This window comes from Hirundo rustica, chromosome 1 (assembly GCF_015227805.2).
Source record: "Hirundo rustica isolate bHirRus1 chromosome 1, bHirRus1.pri.v3, whole genome shotgun sequence".
NCBI lineage: Eukaryota > Metazoa > Chordata > Aves > Passeriformes > Hirundinidae > Hirundo > Hirundo rustica.
This window is the reverse complement of record NC_053450.1, coordinates 49,903,683-49,929,501: the sequence shown is the minus strand read 5'-3', so window position 1 is coordinate 49,929,501 and position 25,819 is coordinate 49,903,683. Positions and strand designations below refer to the sequence as shown.

Below are 25,819 nucleotides of genomic sequence, written 5' to 3'. Positions count from 1 at the left end.
AGAAAGAAATAAATGGTTGCAATGAAATGTCATTAATTCAATGACATTGAATTCTAACCTGACAGATCAGGTTAGAAGCACTGCTCAAGCAACTCTACCCAAATATGGTATCTTTATCATAAAAAAAAAAGCACTAGAATTTACATCATAAATTTTTAAAAAGTGGTATTAATATAGTACTCAGTGTCAAGAAATGGAGGCACTGAGGTGGTAAAATACATGCTCAACTACATCCATAAGATTTAAAATGTTTAATGTGCAAGTCTTGGACAGAAATGATTAATTTACAATACACTAATATTTGAAGGAGGGGTAATTTCTTCATGTGTATGCTCACAGTAGCAGGTGAAATACTCAGTTGCAGAAGTACAAACACCAGTATGCTTAAGTGACTTATGCATCATTTTTAAGGCAAAAATAGGTAACAACATGACTGCATACAGTTGCAAAAATATTTACAGATATCATTAGAGAAACATTATACTTCTCGCATGAAAATTTTAATTATGCTTTTAGTAGACAACGATTTATTTGAAAAATCATCGTTAAAAATGTAAAATTAACCTAGCTAGGATGAGCAGCACTGACATTTTTACCCGGGCCTCCACACTCTCTGATCTTTGCCCCTCGACCTCTATCACTGTAAGCTGTCCTCTCTCTCCTGCCACTTTCCAGTCTTATTACAAAGGTGCAGGTGTGCCCGAGCAGCCTTAGGATCCACAAAGGAAGAAGCTGCAGTGCTAAAAATGTATGCAAAAGGTCCCAACGAGAAAAAAAAAAACAGATCCTGAGAAATAAAATTAGTGAGGAAAAAAAAAAATAAAATTAAAGGTGCTATCTGCAGGTATCCAGGGATTCGCTCAGTCGTCCTTGTCTTTTGCTCCATGTTTCAGGATGCGCGTGAATTCGATGTAGTTGAAATTGCCCTTTTTGTCGATGGGGGCCTCTCTGTACAGCTCATCCACCTCTTCATCCGTGAACCTGTCCCCCATCGTGGTCAGCAGCTCCCGCAGGTAGTCTTCTTGGATGAACCCTGCAATGAGACACGGAGAGAGAAACAGAAGGGAGGCTGAGCCTCCTAGCTGGGTCTCCAAAAGCAGCAGCACAGACACGCCAACAGACAGGCAATTAACCAGTGCAGCATGTAATATATTACATTTGCATAGAGCCCCAAAAATTTCCCTAATTGAATTCTAAAGAAATTCCTTGAGTGCAAAGGGAAAGGAAGTTTAATGCATTTCATGCAGATTTTTGAAGACAGGGCCTGACCTGCTGTGGTATAATAACCCTTATTTCCATCTACTGATCTTCAACGGCTCAAAGTGGAAAAACAAGTTCCTGTCACTGCTAGTCTTCATTATACAAGCAGTTCTCTTAAATGAACTATATTTTTCTTGCCTTAATTAGATATATTTGCACATCCTCTATAAACTAGTTTCCCCTGGGGACTAAATAACCACTCTGGCTCTTCGGTGCTGCACAACACTGTTGCTGGAGGCAGTTTATGTGGATACAGTGAACTCCTGGCAAGCGTCCAGGGAAGGAGTTTATAACAGAAGTGACTTTCAGACAGGACTGAGCAAGTTAGCTCAGGAGGCAGGAAGAATGTTTATGGTGGAGAACCCAGTAAAAAAAATAAAGGAGTAGGATGCATTATTTATTTTATGCTAACAGAGCAGAAGATTTTTGAGGAAGTTAACAAAGATATTAAAAGGAGCAGTTTCTAGGTATCTTCTGCTAATTCTATTTCAAGAGATGGGCAGAACCACCAGTTGCCAAATAATTCCAGGAAAATTTAGAGGCGTAAAAAAGAAACACGCATAACAAAGGGTAGACAGTAGAATGCAGAAACTGCTAAATGCTGAAATAGGAGCAGCCATACGTTTAGCAGCACAATAGTTGCTTCACTTGAGAAAGAAATCGGCTATTGAACTTTACTTGGAGAAATGTCAGTAACAGAACAGATGAGGTAGAAGGTAGAAGTATGTTCCAAAAAGAACCGTAAGAAAGTAAACTCCGTGGAACAGCTGGAAATCATATGCAAACACCCACATCAACTAATGTAGATTCAATTGGAATGTGATTTAAAAAGTGCTGCTTTGGAAAGAGAGTTGTGTAAGTTAAGCAGAATTCATTAGTGAGACAAAACCAAACAGGGAATCGGGGGACCAAAAAGCAGTCAATGAGCATGACAAATTGCTACGGGGGTGGTGTACGCTGGGGGAAGGGGAAAAAAAAAGTGTTTCAACATATGCTAATGAAAACAACACCACATCCCAGTGTAGACCAGACATTGGCTACTGACTGCAAATGAAGAAGGCTAGCGGCAATCTTCTACTTCAGAAACAGGGAGAATGTTCAGTCAGCCAGGCCCATCCTAATCATGTCAAACCTCGGAGTTCTCTCTTGGAAGACGGGTGTAAAGAAGGGGGAAAAGGCAGCTAAACAGATTAGATACTCATTCTGCTGTCCTACAGAGACAAGCAGCCATGAGAGAATACATAATGATTAGTATTCAAAAAATGCAAGGCCTTCGGTGCTGCAAGTTTAACCTCAAGGACTTAATTGCTCCCCTCTGAATAGGTAGTTGTTTAAACACTGGACTGGGCTGCCAGACCAGGAATACGCCACAAGTTTTATCAGCAGCAAACTGTAAAGCAAACAGGGCTCCTCTCCCTCCCACACAGCTTCAGTGTAGGTGGGAAGTAACAAATAAATGAAGCAAAACTTAAGATTCAGCTTGTTGCAGGCAGCACAAAGCAGATGACAATGCAGGATCAAAGACCAGATAAAAAATACTCCAAATGCAGACAGATCCAGCCTTTATACCAAATCCATAGCACTACACGTGATAGTAGTGCTGAAGCAACAAATCCAACTAGGCTGGCAATATAGGAAACGCAGGTAAAGCCTAACAAGTATGACTACCTTCTCATCTATAGGATCTGATTTCTATTATGCCCTTTCAAAAGACCTACACTGATGTGGAGCTAGAAAATCAGGCCCACAGCAAACACACATGTGGAGACCATGAAACGGAAAAAAGAAGTAAAAGCGTCTGATATAGCTGGAAATGCTCTTGCACATTTTTCAAAGGAACAAACTGATCAGAAGCCGCAAAAGAGGATAAAATTAATAAAGGATTAACATAACATGGGTTCTACAAATTTGTCACACGCTATTTTCAAGACTTCATTTGGACTATTACGAATCAAAACTCAATAAAACAGCGTAACTATCTCACGTCTCCTGGTTAAAATTTGAGGATGGCATAAGACACAAAACAGACCGTAGAACAAACTAGTATCCTCAAATCATTGTAGGACTAGAATAAAACATTTACCACACAGAGCTGAGAGATATTAAAATCAATCTTATCAGTAGACGGGTGTCCAAACTAGTAACTTATTATTAGACAGACACAGAAGTTTCCATTCCAAAGAACTGGTAGCACAACCAATTTCTTTATAATGTAATTCACAGGCTCTTGTTTTGGTGCACACAAAAAAAAACCCCACTGCAGCACAGTGAGTCAGACTACCTGTGGAGAGAAAATAATTAACCTACTAACAAAACTTCCTTTTCTAGGAGATGGTAAAGAGATTTCCCTTGAGAGGGAGGAAGTCGATTAACATTTGAAAAGGCCTTACCAACAGAAAGCCTGTTTACCTACACCTCAGCAGGAAGGGGATGCTCTTTGAAAAGGCAAAAGGTGCTAAAAATACACAGACTGACAATAGCCGTTGAAACGGAACAGTATCTTTGGAAAGGTGCAGAGCATAGATCGACTGGTTAGATTAAAATATTGTGGTGGACGGTTGTGAGGAAAGGTGTAGATGTAGTGTTATCTCTGGTACAGAGACTACATAATTTCAATGTGAGCTAGTAAGACAAGTTTGCAACACATCAAAGCACTGATACTGTAATTCCACAGAACTGCATTGTGGATTCATCCCGTTACTATACACTTCTCAGGAATCTTAGCCTAGGTAAATAAATACATAAAAGCATAAACTCTAACCTCAAGATTACAGGCACAACCTTGGAAGTCTGATATAGTAAAACTGAGCTCTGTGTTTTACTCTTTCCCTTCATCTTGCTTTTCAAGCCAGTCCAATCTGTCATTCCTGCCTTCTACACCCCACCTGGATTTTATCTTTAGACCATTAAGACTGCAACCCTTCCTGCAATCTGAAAGCAAACTGAGATGCAGGTGAGGGCTTGACATTTGTCCTCAGAGCCATGAAAAATGCTCAGCCAGATGAGGGTTTGTAAAACTTATGAAGTCTGGATAGTGTGTCTTGAAATATCAGACATCTGAAGAATTTAGATGCATCTCAGACGTACTGCAGAAGAGGGACAAACTTAGTTGTATGACAGATTTCCCATCATTACCTTCCAAGGCCATATAAAGTCACACATTACATGATTTGAATTCCTCATCTTAGAGTAAATACATCCTGTTTTACACTTTAAGGAACATACACAGTGCCCAGTCAAAGCACTCCTATTAAAAGCCTCAGTCCTACTAGTCCTCAGTACGGGCACAGAACAGCCAGGCAGATTTTACTCTCACTCAGTAATTTAGCAGAATATGCCATCTAGGACTACTCCCTCATAGGTAATTTATAAAGGTGCAAAAATCAGCGTACTGTTTAGAAACCCAAATAATGAACACAAAACCCCAGCCACAACCCTACCCACGTACCTGTTGCTTCTTCATCAAAGCAAGCAAAAGCATTCCTGATGACATCCTCCGGGTCGGTGCCATTTAACTTCTCACCAAACATGGTGAGGAACATCGTGAAGTTGATGGGGCCCGGAGCCTCATTCATCATGGCATCCAGGTATTCATCCGTCGGATTCTTTCCTACAAATAAAGAGATTCATACCTGGTTTAGCTTTCAAACTGAAAAAGTCAAGTCAAACTGAGTCTTAATACAAACTGAGCGTAACACAAACTGCATCTCTCATATCCCAGACTCAGTATTTTGACTTTTGCAGCACAAATTTGCTTGGCAAGCATGAACAGCACAGGGACATTACCAAGGGAGGCGAGCATGTCGTGCAAGTCCTCTTTGTCAATGAAGCCATCCCTGTTCTGGTCGATCATGTTGAAGGCTTCCTTGAATTCCTGGATCTGCGACTGATCAAACATCGCAAATACATTGGAAGTGGCGCGCTGAGGGCGCTTCTTGGTGGTCTTTGTCTTCGCCTTTTTGCTCGACATGTTGATTTTTGGACGCTAGGGAGAGAAGGAAATGCAGTAAATGCAGAAAGATCCGAGTTAGGATTTAAAAAAGGAGAAAGCACTACGATTTAATGTTACAGCGCGCCTCTAACGCGCTCGCATTTCCTCTCATCAGAACGTACTTCCCTAGTATTTCCAAGAAGGGAAAAAGAGAAGCAGAAAATACGGATGAAGGAAAGACAGACTAACAAACCAGAGACAGAGCCATTATTACAAGACGTAAAGTAATTACATTTTAGTCTTGAAAGGACCCTCACCCCGGCGGCGGCAGCGGGGACCCGGTACGGGGCAGACGCGGAAGGGAGGAAGCGGCACCGGCGGATGCTCCAGCGCTTCCTGGAGAAACCATCGCCCTGCCGGGCCGCGGGTGGGGACGAGCGCCGGGACAGGCGGCAGGAGGGCAGCGAGACGGCAGCCGGGGGTTTTCCTTAGGGATCGCAGCCCGTCCCGGCTTCCCTGGGCTGCGGCTGCCCCGGCAGGGCCCCGCGGCCGCCTCCCTGCGCCCCCCCGCCTCGGCCGCGTTGGAGCATCCCGGGGGAAGCGGCGCTGCGTGCCGGGCGCCGCCTGCAGGGGAGCGATGGAGCCCGCCCGTGGGGACGGAGCCCCGCGGGGCTTGTGCGGCCAGCGAGAGCTCCCCGCGGGGGTTTTCGTCTGCACGCGTAGAAGCTCCGCACGCTGAAGGCGGAGCGCCGTTCCCTGCTCCTGCAGGCGGTGCCGGCGCCCGCGGCGTGCTCCGGTTGGCGCGGTGGTGAAGGAAACCTCCTCCTGCGGGGACGTCCTGCCCGGATTAGCGGGTGTGAGGTGTTATCCTTGCCTTCAGTCTTCCTCGTGTTCCGCTGGAGGGGTCAGAAGAATTCCAGACTGTGTCTTAAAGTCTTCTAGGTGGGTGCTCCCGCAGGAGCGAGGCTTAATGCCTCTGGCAGCCATAGATTGTAAGGCCGCTTGGAGGATTTATTTTTGCATATATTTTCGTAGTGAGAAAGGATGGCACTTATTTCTCCATTCTTCATTTGATGTAGGATCTTAAATAAATGGTCGTACAAGCTGTTTTTGGTTTAGGGGGATGGTGTCTGAAATGGCTTCAGAAGCCGTTCTGTTTTAGCCCGCTTGTACATCTTCTAAATTTTCCGAAGGGAACGCTTATTCCCATGGTGCCGTTGAAGTTCCACATGCATAGCCTGGGCTTCATGAAGACTGTTGTTCAGCGCACGGAAAGGTCCTGAAGCCGTCAGACGGGAAAGCTGCGCTGCCAGATCCTCATTCTTTGAGCCCCCCTCGTACCTGTGATAAACATTAACTATTTTTTGTTCACTGAAGATCAAATAACTCAAGATAACAAGAAGTTACTATGTCACTATCTAAGCTGATAGGCAAACAGACCCTTGCTCATTCCTTCTCTACTTGCTTAATCAGCTTTAAGTTTCAGGAATTCCAGCTTACAACTACAGCCTTCATCTCTGCGACCACTGAGGGACAGAAAGAGACCCTCCTAGCAACACGTCACACATACATCATCGGAGGAAAGAAGCAAGATAAAAGCAAGACTGAAAAATCTACCAATTCACGGCAGTTGGTGGAGCGAGACTCCCCTGCCGTCCAGCGCTGTATTTGCCTTTGCTTTGCCTGCTGTAATGTAATAAATTCCTATTGGAACTTTTCTTCGTGTTCATAGTCTATTACAGTACCCGCCGTGGGCTTTTGCCGGTGTGCAGTCTGTGTCCTGGGGAACAAGAACTCTTGAGGGGGAAAGGCGTTGGCCAGGCACTGGAGTAAGTTACCCATGCAGGGTGCTGGAGCCACCGTCTCTGGAAGTGGTCAAGGAGCGTCTGGATGTGGCACTTGGAGGTTATGGAGGTCCTGGGTTGATGGTTGGACTCTTCCAACCTTGATCGTTCTGTGAAAGGAAACATAGACATATAAGCTTTTGCTGAAATTATCAATTGTATTTATAAATGTAAATGAACTGCGGTTTTAGCCACTGGATTTACTGAAATTAACATGTAATCTATTAATCTAAGCTGCAGTCTCTAGTTTGAAGGGAGATGTTTTAATTGCCAAGAAAGAGGCCCAACTTTCTTTCCGTGCTCTCCTCTCAAATCAGAAGTTATTTCATGAGGGTTGAGAATTTGGCCTAATTAGCTTATAATACTAACCCAAATTAATTTTAATGTCACTCTTCTAAAGTTTGTCTCAAAGTCCAATAGAAACTAAGACTAAACTTTGCTAAATTGAAAGCCTATTAATGGAAAAAGTTTTTGGGTAAAAAATTATCTGCTTACTAGATATGGCACATAGTTTCAAGATAATTACATGCAAAGTATGAGTGGGCAGAAAATCAGAAAAATCAAGATGTTAAGAGAGTTAATAAAATACCCCATTATATTGTTGAACAACTGAACTGTGTGTTGAAATTTAATTATGAAAACCTATAGGAGCTCTTAATTTAAACTTCTTTCATCAGTTACTTTAACTTGAACCACTACTGCAAACGTGCCACTGTCTTGTATTGTTTTTCATGCTATTAAAAGGGTGTTACATGATACCTGTCACCGTGTATGTTGTTCTCAGTGTTTAACTTCTGCAGATGTGGGGATAGGTACACTAATATTACTTGCCCAGTATGAGGTCAGTTCTTAATGACAAAATTGCATGTCAGTGTGCGTTTTTCTCTTAAAGTTTTTGTCTCCAATGTGTTCCATCATGGTGGAATGAGAAGCAGTTCCTACAGGCAGACCATTTTCTGTTTGTTGTAAATCTAAGTAATGCTTTTAGAAGTGGTTCAGTTTTACTCAATTACAGCACTTGATCATAGCAACAAAGAAATGTGAAGGGGAAAGAAAAAAAATTGGTTTGCCTTTTATAATATTCGGAGACTATTTTTAAAACTCGTTGACATAAATGTTGAAAATAGAAAAAAGTAAGGGCCTTTTTTGTGAGGGTGGTGCTTCCTGAGAGCTGTGCATCAAACATTCAAAACAGAAATGATCCTTTCTGAAATGAAGATTTTAAAAAAATGCTGAGCTCTTTAACTCTCTAACTTTAATTTTTCTTCTTTCTACTTCTTTCCTTCATTATTCTCTTCTTCTTTCTCATTTATGTCAGTTTTGTTTAAGAAAAACCCTTTTTAAGCAAAATGAATTAATTGTTCCTATCCTTTCTGTCAAAATACTCAATGATTCGGTGCCATTAAAATGCTTGTTTTCTTTGAATTGTCAAAAAACCTTCAAAATTATGTTTCATACTTAAGTTTAAGGCTGCTACAGACAGTGAGCAATTTACAGTAAACTTTTTCCCTCCTTTCACATAATTCTTTCCATTAACAGTCGAACTCGATGATCTTAGAGGTATTTTCCAGCTCTTAACAATTCTATGATTCTGTTTCCCCACCTTTGCTGAGTTACAGTGACAGTGCAGATATTTGTGATTAACTTGGTTGCTTAATGAAGCAGAATCAGTCTGTGTCATAAGATTTTTCTTTATGTATGTAATGAATGTTACAAGAATGGCTGCACTGGCTCGCTGTAAAAGTCTGCCTAGACCAGTGCTCCCCAGCTGCAAAGAGATGTGGATTCGGGATGTGGAAGGCAGGGAGCAAAGTCTTGGCAAAAAAGTCTTGAGGCTGGGGACGGGGAAGCCCAGCAGTTGCTTTTTCCATTTCTAGGTTGGAGCACCACCGGGATGGAGCTACTGATTTCTTAGATGCCCTCAAGAAATAATAGATGCTATGAGGTCTTCCCTACAAGGACACTGGAGAGTTTTATTGTTTTGGATTTTGTCCCCCCAAACTTGGAATCATACTTTTTTCGTAGGGGGGTGGAAAAAAAACCCCTCTTTCTCTATACTTCCTGTAGTTTTTGGAGGACAGAGTGCATATGGGGTGTTTTTAGCCTGTTCTTTAGGGGATGGCAGCAGCAGTGGCCATATGCAGGTATTTTGGGAAGAGTATACATCAAGGTAGCCTATGATATCTTCCCAGAATGCTCTCCCAATATCTACTATTTTTAGTTCATGGAGGGATAAGCTACCCTGAGCCAGATGTGGTATTTAGTAACCCACAATGAGCTTCTTTCATGAACTTGCCTAATATGTAAACCTTGACTTGGTGTAAATTTAGCATCCACAATATGCTTTGCTGGTGTTTTTGGAACCCTTTGCAAGGTTGCTATTTGTTACATGAAAAACTGCACCTTACTAACCTTGTTCATAACTATTCCAATGTTTATTCTACGCTTTAGACTTTGTACTGGAAGAAATACTAAGGCTGAATTGTGTGTCCACTTCTTCTGTGTTACTTTTGCTTCTAGAAAGCTCTTGTGTTCTTGTATCAGCTGTAGTGGGTAGTTTTTCTTGTACGGAAGCCATTCCATACCCTTGGTCATCACAGAAGTAAGACTGAGGATGTACATAAGAAACAAAAGGGTCTGAAGAGAGAGACTAAGTGAAAAAGCAGATTTCCTCATTAAGAATTAAAACTGTGTGAAAGCTGAGTGGAAGGTTTTGCAGTTAGGAGATTTTTTCTGAGCATATTATCACTGTTCAACAAATGTTAATTAATGGAGATTAAGTATTGACAGCAGGGACAAAATTGAACATATCCAAGTTCTAGGTCTAAACTACCATTTAATGAAAGCATTTTGTTGTCAGTTGCTTCACCTGGTATTTTGGCTCATCCCTCTGCCTTTCCATCCCTTTATCCCTGATTCCAGCTGGCATCTGTTGCCTCTGTGTAGCTATACCAAGTGCAGAGCAGTATCAGTCAGAGTGACAGTCCCTCTTCTTGATGCTGAGAACGTCACAAAGTTTTCTGGAATTTCTCCAAAAATAGCTCCAGTGCTGTCATCCAAGGAGAAATACATTTGAGGAGTCATGAGTTAAGGAAGGGATTCTGAACATGTGTCTTCACTTGAGTCTCTTGAAGGGCCTCAGACTGCAGGTTATTCCCTTTTTTTCATTCAATGAATAAAAACGGTTACCGCTTTCCCAGGTGGTCCCTGCCACACAGTACAGGCTGAAGCATGAAAAATAAAGGCTCTCTGAGAATGTAGTGGAGCCTATACAAGAAACACATATTCTTTCTCCATACTGTAAATTAAAAATAGCACACTTTTGACTTTCTAGTAATTAACAGTGTACATGGCTAAGGAAGAGGCAAGACCGTGAGTTCTCTAGAGCACTGTATGACAATGATACAGCAGGTCGAAGGATAAAGTAGAGATATTTAATGGAACATAAATAAAATGCTGCCAGTCTATGAAATTTTGTAAACAGAAGAAAACAAACTTCAATATATTTCTTTAAAACTGCATCTCAGTGACTATTTGAATGGGTGCTGAATTGTGTTTGACAGAGTATTGAGGGACTTTACTCAGCAGACATGGTACTCCTTGCATTCCCAGATCCAAAGTCCTTTATACCTAAAGAACACAAAAACACCAGCTAAACATTGAAAAGTACATCTTTGGCTATTGGGCTGTTGATTCCTGCTGGGCTTTTGTTCCTTGTCCTCTATGATCCAAGTCACTGTTCTGCATCTTGTGCTGTAGGCCCATGCCTTGTTTTTTATCCTAGCTGGTAAGTTGCAACAATTCTAGCCAAGTCTTTGTGGGGTTTTCAGCTCTTCTTGCAATAGTTTTAATCAGGAGTATTGCCAGACACTGTAATTCAATAAAGTGGAGAACTGAAATGCAAAAATAAGCCTTGATAGGTATTCTTAGTGAGGAGAGCTGAAGACCCCCAGTCTTTCAAACAAATGTAATTAATACTGCTAAACCTAAGGACGTACGTATGTGCTCTCTCCTTGTGTCTTAGAGTTTGTGTCTGTCTGACAATGTGTATGTACAAATATGGAAGAAAATGAAATGCGCTCAACACTTGGCCATGGTGTTTTAAAACATATCCAGGAAACAAGAAGCAGCATATTTAGTCAGGTGTTTCACATGAGAAGTAAGCTGTTATCAGTTTTCTTATCAGCTGATGCCTGTGCAAGTTTGGTTGGCTGGTGGAGCAATTTCTAAATCAGCATACTTCTTATGGGGTGGGAATATTTTGCCACTACCGCTTGCATTTGAGATGGTTAGCTCACAATTAAGGCAGAATTCAAAAGAGGGAAAAACCCCTGTACCTGTTAGATAGAAGGCTAAGTCAAGGTTCAAATAACTTGTGTCTGATGCCAGCTCTATTTTAGCACATGCTCAGGCAGGTCTTACAGGCCTCAGTTTACACCCACTCACTTGAATATGCTTGGCACAGGCTGGAAATTATTGTGAAATGCTGTCTTTTAACTCCCAATTCGTAATTAAAAAACAAGCCAAAGCCTGGTTCAGTATTTAGTGAGGTTGTACTCAGTGATACCCTAAAATAGTCAAAGTGGGGATTAAGGATTAAATAAACCTTGCAAAACCAAGCAATTTTACAAGAACAGTAAAATGACTAATACAGGTGCCTAAAGGAGCAGAGGGTGGCAGCAGCAAAGTCAGTCTCCACCTGCCTAATCCTGCAGTACTTGTAACTGGCTTTCAGGCTTTATCAAAGTGCAAGGTGCTTTACGCAGGGACTGAATCACAGCTGCATGGCAGAGGAGTCTGCACGCAGCAAGCACTTGGGATTTTCCAGGGGGTCAGTTTGATTTCCTGCTCTCCTGTTAAGTGCGTGCCGCTGAGAAACGTGTAAACATCTTCCCTCAGATTTATTACATTGATACAGACTGCCTGACCCCTGAAGTCCTGTGATGCAGGGCCTATTGTATATGGTCGCTAGGGAATATCACACTTCCGGTCTGAAAACATTCCTTGGCAGTGTTTTTACCCATGGGCTGCAGAGAAAAGTAGGAAAAGCAGCCATGTGCTGCCATTTTTTTTTTTTTTTTTTTAAAGATGGGAAGTTTTCTATCTAGTATATCAAAAGTTTGGGAAGACAGTGATCTCTGGGGAGTTACTGCTCATAGCACAAAAAACAAAAACAAAAACAAAAAAAAAAAAAAAAAAAAAAAAAAAAAAAACAAAACAAAAACACAAAAACAAAAAAAAAAAACCAAAAAAACCCAACAATTGTGTGGAGGGTTTCCACCCCCCAGTATTATTTTACATACAGTATTTAATCATAACTTAATTTTAAGTTGTATTTTAAGAGGCATATACTTGAGTTCTTTTTGCTTTTGTATTGTTCCTAGTTTCTGTGATAGTGTTTCTGAGTTACTGAAACCCTAAAACATTTTTTCAAAGGAGAAAGTTATCTAAAAATGACCGTAGGGTTTAGAAAAATGAAGTAAGAAGCCAAAATAGGAGCATGGGTGCATAACCAAGGGAGGATTAACTGCTGATATCTAAAATGTTCCTCACTATACTTTGATTGTTACTCATCCGTTATTTGGATTTACATTGTCAGAGTATCTTTGCATTTATTGTTGTTTGACATTCGCCAGGAACATCCCAAATAATAGGTTAGTAACACTCCAGATAGAAAAAGGCACGAGAAGTATATGATGACAAGATTCCAGGTATTTTCCAGCTTTTGGATCAAATGCAGGTGTCAGGACACAAAGGCATGCTGTCACTGATGCCCTGTGCCAGGATGGGGCCGCAGTGCTGCGTTCATTTCTCCAGATACGACAGGGATCCTGGAAACAAGCGATCCAAAGATAGTCCTTAGGTCAGCGGTGAAACAGATCCTTGCTCTGGAGTGCAGGGATACCACCTCTGTGACATCCCCTAGTAGCTGAGCTAGTGTAACAAGCTGCCTTCGTGTTGTGAAATGCGTCAGTCATCTGATCACTGTGCCATAAGGATGGGTTTATTTGCTTAAATAAAGAGCAGAAACAAATGTAAAATGTTGTGCATTACCTTTATCTCCAGCAACAGGGTGGGGAAGAAAAGGTAGCAGGCAAACGTCCCCTGGCAGCACTCGACACAAACGTGGTCCTTTTTGGACGTTTCTCGTGCAGCCTCAGTAGCTATTTGGCTTCATTTTGACCTCTGCGTTTGTGGCCTTAGAACAGGGTAAGTGGGTCACGTAAAATAAATCACTGCTTTTCATGGGGCATTATAGATCAATGGAGTTGTAAGACTATTAAATATGTGCATGAGCCTATGAAAATAGTTTTTCATCATAAGCATAATCTGGTGTGGAGCTTGGAGGCTGTTACATACGAACCCCGAGGGGGAGAAGATTAGGTCCCAAGATTTTGGCTGCAAAATGCTAAGGCTAAGTCATCAGAATTTTAAGCTGTTTCAATGACCAAAGTTATTTTTATTTTTGGAAGTGAATTATTGATGACACATCCCCACAGCCCTCGGCACGCAACCTCAGCTGTCACATTCCTCCCTCCCTAGCTACAAAACACATCTGAGATGCTCTTATATGGTCTCTTGGCTGGGGCTGTTGGCCGTGTAGCCTCTCAGCGTTTAAGGGGTTTGTGCCCACTTGCAAGTTAACTGGTCTTCAATAAAACAAACAAACAAACCAGGGAAACTGAAACTTGGAAGATTGTCATTATTATTATCCAATATCATTGGATATTCTTTCTCAGTAACACATCTTCCTGAGTAGCTATCTTGACATCAGTACAGTTCTCTCACTCTCTAATCAGAGGGAAGAGCAGCAGTATAGAATATTTTTGGAGTGGACAGTTTCCTCTCAAGGAGGGTATTAGGTTCTCTTTTATGTAGCTCATATTTATGATCTTAAAATCACTACTTCCAGCAAGAAAAATCCAGCTGCCACACCTGCCACTTACTCAGTGTAACATACCAGCACCTAACATGTACAGAGAAAACAGGATCAGGAAAAGAAGGGTTTCAGGATCCAGTGTTCCTAACAAAAGTAAACTGCTCTCTGAATCTTAATGCCATTTAGACACTCACAGGGAAAAAATTATCAGTATCTTATATTTGCCCTTCAAGCAGGCTGCTTGCATGTATGCACACAGTACCGAATGACACAGAGGTGACAAGATCTAAAGAAGTGACAGCATAACTTGTTTTCCAGCCTAATGTTACATAGCAACATTTCAACGAGTCAGTTTCCTAAATCTCCACTCTCTTGTCTTTGTCACATGGCACTGCTGGTGAAAACTTCCATGCATACTTGTAAACTACTTCCTAGAACCGTGCAGGTGTCACATGGAGAAATCACTCAGCAACCATTACTGAAGAGCACCAAGGTAGTTAAAAAGTAAACTTTCAAAAAAAGGAGCAGCTGTGGCAACCTGAAGTAGCACAGAACATAATGTGAGTAGGAGAAAGACTGAGGCTGTTTGTTAGCAGATAAAACACAAAACTGGGAAAAGAGTGGTTGAAAACTCAATTTTAATTAAGCCTGTTTAGTGGAAAAAACCACGCTGGAATAAAAAATAAAAAAAATAGTCCAAGTATGCCAACTGAGTATACTTTGTCAAGTTATTTACAAATCTGAAGCCAGAATATCTTCCAGAGTTGCCATATGTGAACACAAGCAAGATTAAGTAACCAAGCCTTCATGCTATCACACACAAAATGAGACAAACCCACCTTACAGGATAAGCTGTCAGAGCCTTTACAATCCTTTGTGCTAAATTCCTCCTCCTAGGGGTCTTAAGTCATGTGATATAGCTGAGGGCAAGCCTTCTGGATGAGAGGTCATTATTTTAATTGGTAAGTACACAGGCAAAATAAATTCTCCTGCTTTCTAACTTGCAGTAGCTAAGAGAATGAGGCACACAAAAGAGCAAGAACTAACAGAACAATCCTTCACTTTTCTTTGTATTTGGAACAACATCAGCACAACCAGTTCTGAATGACTGTGCCTGGTTAAAAGCCATCTTAACTGTAACTGAGGAATGTGTATGATATTTTAAGAAGTGAGAGCAACTTCAGCACATATACGGTTTTACCAAGTTAATTCTCAGAATGATTTGGCTTACATTCTCACTTGCAAATGAAATTAGCTGTAGAAAAATAAAGCTTTATATAAGTTTTTTGGCCATGTATTGCTGTGCCAGCAGATTCCTTTGCACAAAATTCCTTCAGCAGAAGGGAAAAATATGCCTAATTCCCCCTTACTTAGCAAAGAAGAATGCACACTTTGACATGAAAGTACTGCTAGAAAACCCATCAGTGTTAAAAGGAAGCAAAAGCTGGGCACTGTATCCACTTACAAATCAGAAGTTCTCTGCTGGCCATGAGGCAATTTTAAGTCTCCCTTAACCATTTCTTTGGTTAACTACTTATGCAGTAGTCAGATCCTGCTTCCAAAACCCGAGATGAAAGACTGCTGAAGCTGCATTTTGAAAGATGCCAGCAGACCATGCTAGGAGCATTTCAGAACCCTGTGACAAAACACTACGAAAATGAGTTTTCTAGCTTGACTTGCAACTGCAAGGAAAATACAGTGACCACACCTCAATTTGTACATGTGTAATAGAAATGTCATTCTTCACAAAAGATTTTGAGGTATTTTATCTATACAGCAATCTTTATTTCAAAATGGCATTTATTACAAAAATGTAAAAATCCAGCTAAACCAGAAACATTGAGATTATTTTCCTGGACTATCAACTCCAGGGAATGTTTGTCCTGTAGCCTTTCCCTCACAATATTTTCCCGGCTTCCAGTCTGATTACAGGTGCAAATGTGCCTAAATGGCCTGGAATAGATAAATATACTGAAAGAGACAAAAGCTTTGGAGCTAAATGCATGCAACAAGTTCTATCAGGAAGAAACTTAAACATAAAGAAAATTGTAGAGATCATCTGCAGGTATCAGGGATTTGCTCAGTCGTCCTTGTCTTTTGCTCCATGTTTCAGGATGCGCGTGAATTCGATGTAGTTGAAATTGCCCTTTTTGTCGATGGGGGCCTCTCTGTACAGCTCATCCACCTCTTCATCCGTGAACCTGTCCCCCATCGTGGTCAGCAGCTCCCGCAGGTAGTCTTCTTGGATGAACCCTGGAGCACAGTGGAGGAGGACACAAGAGTTTTACATTTATCTGCCAATACATGGGTGGTAATTTCTTTCTTTGAGTTCTTTCCCTCACTTAAAGATACCTACAGTCTTTGTCTGCCAAATGAAAATAATGCCATTAGAGCCCACTACTAAAACTGCCAAATAATTACAAGGATTCAACCGAATCAGGCATCTTAGTTTGAAAGGTCCCACTACTCCAAATAAAGACAATTACATGCTTTGCCTGTGGTGTTCCAAAGAATATAAAAATTTATCACTGTTCATATTGGACATCCTTTCCAATAGCAGGGCTATACTCCCAACAGTACCAAGAACCTTCTAACAACTTAGCATTTTAAAAATCACAAAGGAAATCAGTTTACCTTGAGCATTCCTATTGAAAAAAAAAAAAAAAAAGTCCTGGAACTTGACTATTACCATTCAACAAGTGCATGAAACATGGAAAAGTTTACAACATCTCAAATTGATCTTAAATCAGTGGCAAAACTCAGATTTACCAGACTGGTTGCAAAGAAATTTTTGGCATGGTTTATTAAACAAGTAGGCTTGTATAACTTGTGATTGCTTCTACCATCACTCTGAGTTACACAAGAATTTTCTTTCGTTCATTCTCTTCTCCTTTCGGTGCATCATAACAGAGGGAAGGTAGATACAAGTTGCTGGCAGAGAACAAGTTCTTCATAAAAGTACAACAGCTTTGAAAACAATGTTTCCCTTCACAAAAGCGGCCCCAAAGGTGAATTTTAAGTTAGGAATAAATTAAAACCCTGATTTCCAATGAGCATCTTTTGTACTATCTCCTGTCTTGAACAACAGAACGAGCTGCCAGAAATTTGAAATTTCTACAGAGAGTAAAAAGGCAAATTTAGGACATGGTGATATAGGCATAATTTTCAGTTTGCAGAAATTAAAATTTTCAGAGTTAAAAAATTGATCACTGCCTCTATGAACACAAGTATTTATTATTACAGAAGTAATTCGAAGTAATACATGTTCACTGTTGTTTCACCCACATACCTGTTGCTTCTTCATCAAAGCAAGCAAAAGCATTCCTGATGACATCCTCCGGGTCGGTGCCATTTAACTTCTCACCAAACATGGTGAGGAACATCGTGAAGTTGATGGGGCCCGGAGCCTCATTCATCATGGCATCCAGGTATTCATCCGTCGGATTCTTTCCTACAAATAAAGAGATTCATATCTGGTTTAGCTTTCAAACTGAAAAAGTCAAGTCAAACTGAGTCTTAATACAAACTGAGTGTAACACAAACTGCATCTCTCATATCCCAGACTCAGTATTTTGACTTTTGCAGCACAAATTTGCTTGGCAAGCATGAACAGCACAGGGACATTACCAAGGGAGGCGAGCATGTCGTGCAAGTCCTCTTTGTCAATGAAGCCATCCCTGTTCTGGTCGATCATGTTGAAGGCTTCCTTGAATTCCTGGATCTGCGACTGATCAAACATCGCAAATACATTGGAAGTGGCGCGCTGAGGGCGCTTCTTGGTGGTCTTTGTCTTTGCCCTTTTGCTAGACATGGTGGCTGTTGGTTCTAAGGAGACAGAAACATATCCAAGATTTAGCCTTATTAAATCACATTGCAAGTCCTTGGGTGAAAGATGAGGAGAAGGACATCAAGTTTCATGTTATCAGCATATACAAGTACACACTTTTTTCAGTATCTCCTGCTCCATTTTCTTTCACACTTCACTTGCTATTAAAACATAAAGCGTTTGAGGATTCAGGGACTGGCACTGTAGGCCAATAGCAGGCTATATCAAAAAACCCAAATTCAATCATTGCTCATGAAAGGATACCCACACACACAGTGCTTCTATTTCTGATTCAATTCTCCACCTGCATCTTCCACAAATTATGATGACTACATATTTGGGAATTTGGGAGGCACTGTTGACATAGAAGGTTATGTGCTGCTAAAATGGCACAGTGGTTAAATCGATCAGACAGCATGCTAAACTAACATTTTGGAGGGGAAAAAAATGCATTTTAGGCACTGAATAGCACTTTGTTAGACTAGCTGCCATTGAGAGAGAGCGAGCGAGCACACTGACTTGGTTCAAAAGCTCTACAATGCTATTCCCTTACACAGTGGAACTACTATACAACATATGCAAATGCCAGTATACTCTTTTTTAAATGAATTAAAGGCATAATAGCTCCAAAAATGTGAAGACTGTTTCTTTTAAACTACCAACCCTTAGAAACATTGATATATTTTTATAAATTTTCACATATCACAGTCATATATATGACATATACCAACGTCATAGTTTCCCTTGAAGCTGTCAAATGAAGAAATAAACACAGTAGATTATTATATATTATAACACTAATACATTCAGGATAGAAGTGAGACTTTTAAGTTAACTGCATCTCTATCTGGGAAGATACATGTAGTGTTCCAACTAAATGTATGACAGCACAAACTCAAAAAGCTGAGTCATTCACTGAAAGGCAAACACAAAGCCCTCAAGATTGCTTTTGGATCAGAAGTTAGACCCTTTTTAATGTTGTTTCCAAAAGTCTCATAACCTCTGCTTGCATTAGCTAAAACTAAAGTGTAATCCATACTGCTATAATCCTTCATAATGCTCAAAGTGTTACACAAACCAGTCTCCTTCCATCCTTGACTCTGAATTTTACAGAAAGCACCTATAGCAAGTGCCTCCTGAAAGAAGAAAAACTTAAGCTTCACCTGTAAATGCAAGAATATCAATATTCTAAAATTTACAGTATTAATTTTATAACTTAGAAACAACTTATCTGGTCAGAAATACAATGCTAAGCAGAGTCATAGCAAAGTTCTAACTGTTTCTCAGTTAGTTTGCTGAAAGACAGACTATTTTCTCTTATACTCCTGAAAAGCAAGACTGAAGTCACTAACTGGTATTCACCCTTAAAAAAAAAGGGAGTAAAATTAAGCAAAGTAACTCCCTTATACAGTCAACCCAATAAGCAGGCAAAAAGCAGTTATTTTGGGGCGGGGGGGAGGGAAGGGGGCAAGATGTTTTACCTTGCTTTGTATTAGATACCTGACAGGGTGCACCAAGCAACTGGATCATAAAAGGAAATTCCATGGTTATGTCCTTCTTGGTCTGTCCGCACAGACAGCTACTGATTTCCCCTGCTAATTCCACACTTTTAAATCCTACGTGCATCTACAACGCTCTTCTGACGTTCAAAACAAACCATTATGTCCCGAACTAAAAATAGCCCATGAAATGCAACTGCGCATCGCTCAACAACGCAGACGTTCTCTTCACTGCACTAACCACGAGCTACCCGAGATGTCTGGCCTCCACAACACTGCAACAAATAAATGTGAACTCTTGACTTCGAGATATACATGTAGACAGCTGACAACAAAGGTAGTTTGCATTCAAGCTGCAGCCAAGGGTTGTGCATAACTTTGGTGGTTTTTCTTATGGCTGTAAAAACCCTCAGGCGAGCTCTCTTTTAACTCTGGACTATTGATTAGGAGTTCCACTACTCAGAGCCAAACACTATCTTTTAATAAAGAAGAATTTCTTTTCTCTGAAACAAAAGTTTTAGCTGTTTTCAGGATATGGCTCAAAGTAAAAAAGTTTACTCTGCACTTGCTGATGCCGACCAAATTTATTTTTGCCTTTTTACTTTCATACATATCCATATTCTTTATGTATGTATTTGCAGCTCTGTAGCCTATTACTGTGTTCACAGCTAGCTTTTTACCTACTCTATTAGGAAGATAAAATACATTCCCCAGTGGCTCCAAGGCCTGAGTCTTTGGGAACCCAGGTCAAAATGGCTTCCAAGCTTTTTCAGAAACAAAGTTTAGTTCCTATCTAAAGGAAAGTGTGTGTGGGGGGGGGGTGGTGCCAGAAAAGGGTAGAACCAGGGAGGAATTACCTCATCACCTATGTCTCTAATTGAGGATTCTTGTCAGTTATGCTAATTTGCTGAATGTATAAAATGGTATCCACCTGTTACAGTATGCACCTTCAGCATTTTTTCATCCAGCGTGTTGTGCACCGTAAGGATCCTAACAGAGGTAATCCCTTTTTATCACCTAGCTGTGTCTGGCTTGTAATTTTAGGATCAGTGTAAAGGCATCAGTGCTGCAAAGGCAGTGCTCCCAGCAAGCCACTCCCTGCAATTCTCTCACCTACAATAAAATCCTAAGCAAGAGGAGGTAACAAAAGGAGACTGTCAGCACATTCTTTTTAATTCTGTTGAAAAGATTGACCTATCTGTCCATTTTACTAGAAAAAAATGAAATAAGTGCCAATGCTTGTGTTAGTATTTTCTAAGTTTCTCTGAACCAGGCTTGGGAACTCCTCCAGTCTTTGTAGCCTAGCTACAAAGAAACATCAGATCTCACAGTGCCCCTGAGCACAGGTTTGGTGCAGCTATGCCTGAAACACTAGACTCAGCTCTGGGAATCTCTGTTAGAAAGAGGATGGTACATTTTGGAACATGTCATCAATTCAATTAGCCAAAGAGATCAATTTATGATTTGGAAGTTCCAAAAGTGCTTGCACTTTGTGTTACCCAACAAAAAGACCCACACCTAAGCCTACATTTTTGTAATTGAAATAGGGTTAGTATAGACTGCAAATAGAATTTCAGTAGATATAAAGTGTGAGTACTTCACATTAGATAGTGCAAGTCATGACAGGCAGGTTTAGTCCCCGTTGTTTAATACTATGCTGCACTGAATGGTCTGGGCCCTCTTCTGGAAGCTGTCCAAGACAATTCAAATGTAAGACCCTACCTGTGAGACACATCATCAGGTATTTCTGAAAATGTCACCTTTCTTTAGGAAGATTTTCACAAATTAAAAAAAATTAATAAATAAGTAGTATCAGCACTATGCTGCTTTGTGCTGCCTGTATTGTCATTTGTTCAGTCACAGTGGATATCAAACTACAGCAAGCACAGACAGTCATCTTGTGGTCCCTTCCTCTAGGAAAGCAATAAACCCTTGGAGAAAAAAGACCCCAAGCAACTAAAAATGTTGAGCCACGCAATAAGCTGAGAAAATTTACAGCCCACTAACAGTGGTACAAGCTGAACCTGTTCAGAGGCAGTGACCAAAATTATGCTTTAGAAAAAAATCCCATGTTTCAATATGGTGAAGATTATAATAATTGCAAAATCCATTACTGAAAAAAACAAACTACCACACAATAAATCCCCAAACCCATAATCAAGAAACTCTCTACACGAACTAAGATAGAACATCAAGCTTACAGTCAACCTCAAAGCTAAATCCCAAGTTCTGTCCATGTGCTCAATTACAGCATCACATACTGTCACAAATCCATCACAATCTGGGTGGCAACAGGAAGAGATAAGAGCAAGGTGCTCTCCAGCAGATCTGTGTCAAGGCTCAATAAAGAGCAGATTAGACTTTATAAAAGTAAACTAGCACAAACCAAACCCTACACTGTCCCACCCAGTCTTAAAAGCCACTTTAATATACTCCTCACTAGTAAGTTTCCCAAAACCCTTGTACAGGAGTCACACTTGCCTCAAAATGCAGTGCCAGTGAGTCAACACTGTCTGTCTGCAAAAGAGAAAAGAAGGCTCAGAGGTGAACTTATGCTCTCTACAACCACCTGAAAGTAGGGTGTAGCCAAAAGGGGATCGGCCTCTTCTCCCAATCAACAAGCGCCAGGATGAGAGCACAGTCTGAAACAGTCCCAGGTTTAGGTTGGACATTAGGAAGAACTTCTTCACTGAAAGGGTGATTAGACACTGGAATAGACTGCCCAGGGAGATGGCGGAGTCACCGTCCCTGGAGGTGTTCAAGTGAAGAAGTGGAGACCGGACGTGGCATTCAGTGCCAGAGTCTAGTTCCCACGGTGGTCGGTCACAGGTTGGCCTCGATGACCCCGGAGGTCTTTTCTAACCTAATTGATTCTATGGGCCGGGGAACCACTGCACGCAGTCCCCTGTCCGGCTATAGTTATTCCAAAACGTAAGCATAAAGGGACGGACCCAGTCCCACTATCTCCCCCTCTTCCGACCGCAGCAGCTCCCAGCCCTGCTCCTCCCATGCTCTGACAAAGCCGAGGAAACACCCGCAGAGGTTCGATGTGGCCGGGAAGCAGCCGAGCCCTTCCAACAAGGAGGCAGACAGTACCTTTTAACACCTTTCAGTTCCCTGAAATGATGCACAGGGAGCTCGTTCCCGCGGGCACTGTCCCCGCGGCGTCGCGCCCTGCCCGGCTCATAGGGCGGGGTCGCGGGGCCCAGAGTCGGGGTCTCCCCCAGCTCCAGCCCGCAGGGCGGATCCCCCTCAAGAGCAGCAGCACCGAGCCGAGCCCCGAGGGGAGCTGCGCCCGCGACCCCGGCTCCGCAAGCGACGCCCGGCCCGGCACCTCCCTACCCCTCACGGGCGCCGGCCCCAGACCCCGCGGGCAGCGGGCGGAGCCCCCCGACTCACCTGGCGGCGGGAGACGGCACCGGCGGGGAGCGGCTGCAGAGACACTTCCGGAGAGCGCAGCGGCCACCGCCCCGCCGGGCAGGAAGGAAGCTGTGGGCGAGACCATCCGTGCAGGGGGGGGAGCTGGCGGCTTGGCTCATCGCTTCGGCGGCCAGGCGCCACGAGCCGTGTCGGAGAGAGGACCCGCAGCGGCCCGCGTGTTTCGCGATCTTTCTCCGGAGCTTCTGCCTCCCTTGGAGGAGGAAGCCACGAGCTCAGCCCCTACACCCCGCGTGTGTTCTCCCCCGGCCACGCGTTGGTGCGGCGCGGTGCGGTCACCACATTCCAAGGGCGAGGGGCGGAGCGAGTCTCGCGCCTGCCCTTGTAAGGCAACGGCGGGAGTTTCCTGCTGGCGCCGGTGGGCGGGGCCTTGCCCGCTCGCCCCGCCCCGCTCTGCCCGGGGCTCGCCGCGGCCTGCCCGGCCCTGTCGCCTTCCGGCTCCGCCGGAGCGCTGCCCCCGCCCTCCTGCTCCGCCTTCCCGAGCGGCGCTGGGCGGCCGCGGCTTTCTGCCTGACGAACACGGCCCGTTCTCAGCTGCGTGTGACTGTGCGGGGCCGCGCCGTGCGGGAAGAGCCACAGGATGGGTCAGGCTGGGAGGGACCGCTGGGTCATCTGGTGCAGCCTCTCCGCTCAAGCACATGGCACAGGATTGCATCCTGACAGCTCCTGAGCATCTCCACTGAGACTCACACTGTGTCTGGCCGGCCTGTTTCAATGTTTACCCACACAGTAAAGAAGTTCTTCAGGGGGCACTTCCCGTACATCTTACTCCTTGGCACCATCAAGAAGAGCCCAAGTACATCGTCTTGACTCTCCTTTCAAACATTTGTATTTGAAAGGTCCCCTCTCAGTCATCTCTCCTCGAGGCTGAACAGGCCCAACTCCCTTGGCCTTTCCTCACAGGAAAGATGCTCTAGTCCCTCGATAGACTTTGCAGCTCTGAACAGCCCAGCACATGGTATGGCACTGTCCTGCCTGCTCAGCCAGTGCTGGTGCGTCTGGAAGATTCACAGATGATCACACAATATCCTGATATGGAAGGGACTTACAGGGGTCATGAAAGTCCATCTCCTGGCCCTGCACAGGACACCCCAAGGATCACACCTTGTGCCTGTTATCCAAACACTCCTTGAACTCTGTCAGGCGTGGTGCTGTACCCACTTCCCTGGGAAGCCTGTTCCACTGCCCAGCCATCCCCTGGAAGAAGAACCTTTTCCTAGTAAATAATACTGTTTTTAAGCTGAGATGAGGAGGAATATGGGATGAATAGAAACATCATCCAAAAAATGACCAGAGCTTAAAGATACAAACAGCATCATATAACAAATGGATATCACAACTGCTGCCTGTGTGGCCTAATTTACATGATTTGTGACCCGTGTATATAATTTGCTTCTAGTTCTACTTATTTAATTTTTACAGAGTTTGCAACTGTAAATAAAGTCACATAGTCTGTAAAAGCAGTAAGAGATTACCCATTTTTCTGACTTTTTTGAGGGAAATTAACTGAGTGTCCAGGAGGTGTGGTCTTCCCATGGGCTCCCCTGGAAGAAAGTGCAGCTCTGGGGGAACACCTCCTTTGCTCAGCACCTGCAGAGTCAAAAAGAGCCTCTTGCAGTTTTCCCTGTCCCTGCTACTGCTGGCAGTACCTTTTACCTATAGGGAATTGTGGTGGTTGCTGTTACATCTCCCACCTTTCCCTGGCCACTGGCAGGATGCTGCAAGATACCCACTTGGGATGAGCCTGTTGTGTCCTAACAGGCAGCTCCTGACGCTGAACGCGTGATTTCTGTTGCAAAGTAGCTCCAACATGGAAGCTGAGACAGCCTTTCCTCTCGTGATCCAGAAATGGGTCATTTCTCATGCTGCATACAGAACTTATGCATGCTCTGCCTCACTTTTCCCATCTTTGTTTCTTACGTTTCTAGAGGCCACTACTTCCACAGCTGGAGTCAGTGGTGAAATTGATGCATAATTTATCCAAGTTAGCCTTGATATGAGCAGAAATCAGAATATTTCTCTATTTAAAGGCATTTTTATTCAACAATTAAATAAATTATAGAATGACAGGGATTTTTAAATGTTTTCCTTCAAAAATTGGTACAATACTAACTCAATGTAAATTTTTATGACCTTTACTATAATATTTTAGCTTATGTGAAATTGGAAAAATGGAAATAAGAAGCAAAGACTAAAATGTCAGTAAGGAATATGTAGGAAGACCTGTCAGAATAATCCTTCATACTCGGGATCTGTGTCTGGAGAGTCCTGGATATGAGCAGCTGTTGGGTTTAATATTTAACATAATGAGTAATACTTAATATCTTGACTAACCACAGAGGACTTTGGCCTACACACTAAATCACCCTAGTTGATTAACCTTTTACAATTTTTTTTTTTTTTTTCTTCTGAATAATTTCTTAGTGGGAAAAGATAAGGAAGCTTTTATTTTGAGAAGTAGGGAGAAACTGACTCAGCAGATTTCAGGAGTCTTTAAGAAATACAGCAGTAATATTGGCTCATGAAGAGCAATCCTGTTTCCAGAAAAAGATAATTAACCAGTTGCAAAAAAATACATGATTAATTTGTAGCATTCTTCTCATTAAACCTCCTTCTACTGTATAAAAGTACCATGGGTTCACTTTACAGATGGTGAAACTGAAAGACAAGTGAGCTAGACCACCATAAATGCTGAAGATGAGGTTTGGGAATGTAAAGGGATTGTCAGGTAGTTTTGGAGTCTGCTTCCAATGGGATTTGGAAGTTTGCACTATGAGCTTCCAATATTTGCACACCTAAGTAATTTTAGAATCTGCCTTAAAGTGACTTACCTGCTGCTTCCTCAGAGGCCAGAGGTCCCTAAAGAAAGAGGTATTGCAAGGCTGCTTTTAAACTCAGTCTTTACTATACCTAGACTTAGGGGTCGGTGGCTCCTTTGTGTGGAAAGTCTCACTAAAATAAATACAGTATTAATGGATGTACCAGGCTCCTCTCTTGCCTGGCAGGCATTCTGCCCAGCTCTGTGGTGGCATGTCTGGGGAAGGATCAGCCATCCCAGGCTCTCCTGGCCTCTGGCATCTCTTCATTTTGCATCTTCCATGTCTTTTCATGCTCCATCATTATAAAGATCTCCACTGCTGT

At 42.4% G+C, this 25,819-nt stretch overlaps 2 protein-coding genes across 6 annotated transcripts; both read right to left on the bottom strand.

Annotated features, from left to right (window-relative positions):
- Positions 1-236: 236 nt before the first annotated feature.
- Positions 237-5,616, bottom strand: LOC120758125 (myosin regulatory light chain 2, smooth muscle minor isoform). Of its 2 annotated transcripts, none has more exons than XM_040076001.2 (4): positions 5,484-5,616; positions 5,047-5,245; positions 4,709-4,870; positions 237-1,033 (listed from the first exon to the last, which is right to left on the bottom strand). In XM_040076001.2, the coding sequence occupies exons 2-4, from the start codon at positions 5,228-5,230 to the stop codon at positions 861-863; spliced, it is 519 nt and encodes a 172-aa protein (XP_039931935.1). In that variant the 5' UTR covers positions 5,231-5,245; positions 5,484-5,616; the 3' UTR covers positions 237-860. The 2 variants fall into 2 exon arrangements, with proteins under 2 accessions (XP_039931935.1, XP_039931945.1); XM_040076011.2 differs by having other exon boundaries at positions 5,509-5,611.
- A 10,060-nt stretch (positions 5,617-15,676) lies between these two features.
- LOC120758110 (myosin regulatory light chain 2, smooth muscle minor isoform) lies at positions 15,677-22,928 on the bottom strand. 4 transcript variants are annotated; one of them, XM_040075970.2, is made up of 4 exons: positions 22,640-22,928; positions 17,543-17,740; positions 17,205-17,366; positions 15,677-16,168 (listed from the first exon to the last, which is right to left on the bottom strand). In XM_040075970.2, the coding sequence occupies exons 1-4, from the start codon at positions 22,743-22,745 to the stop codon at positions 15,996-15,998; spliced, it is 639 nt and encodes a 212-aa protein (XP_039931904.1). In that variant the 5' UTR covers positions 22,746-22,928; the 3' UTR covers positions 15,677-15,995. The 4 variants fall into 4 exon arrangements, with proteins under 4 accessions (XP_039931904.1, XP_039931924.1, XP_039931914.1 ...); XM_040075990.2 differs by lacking the exon at positions 22,640-22,928 and adding an exon at positions 22,337-22,354; XM_040075980.2 differs by lacking the exon at positions 22,640-22,928 and adding an exon at positions 21,722-21,738.
- Between the last annotated feature and the right edge of the window lie 2,891 nt (positions 22,929-25,819).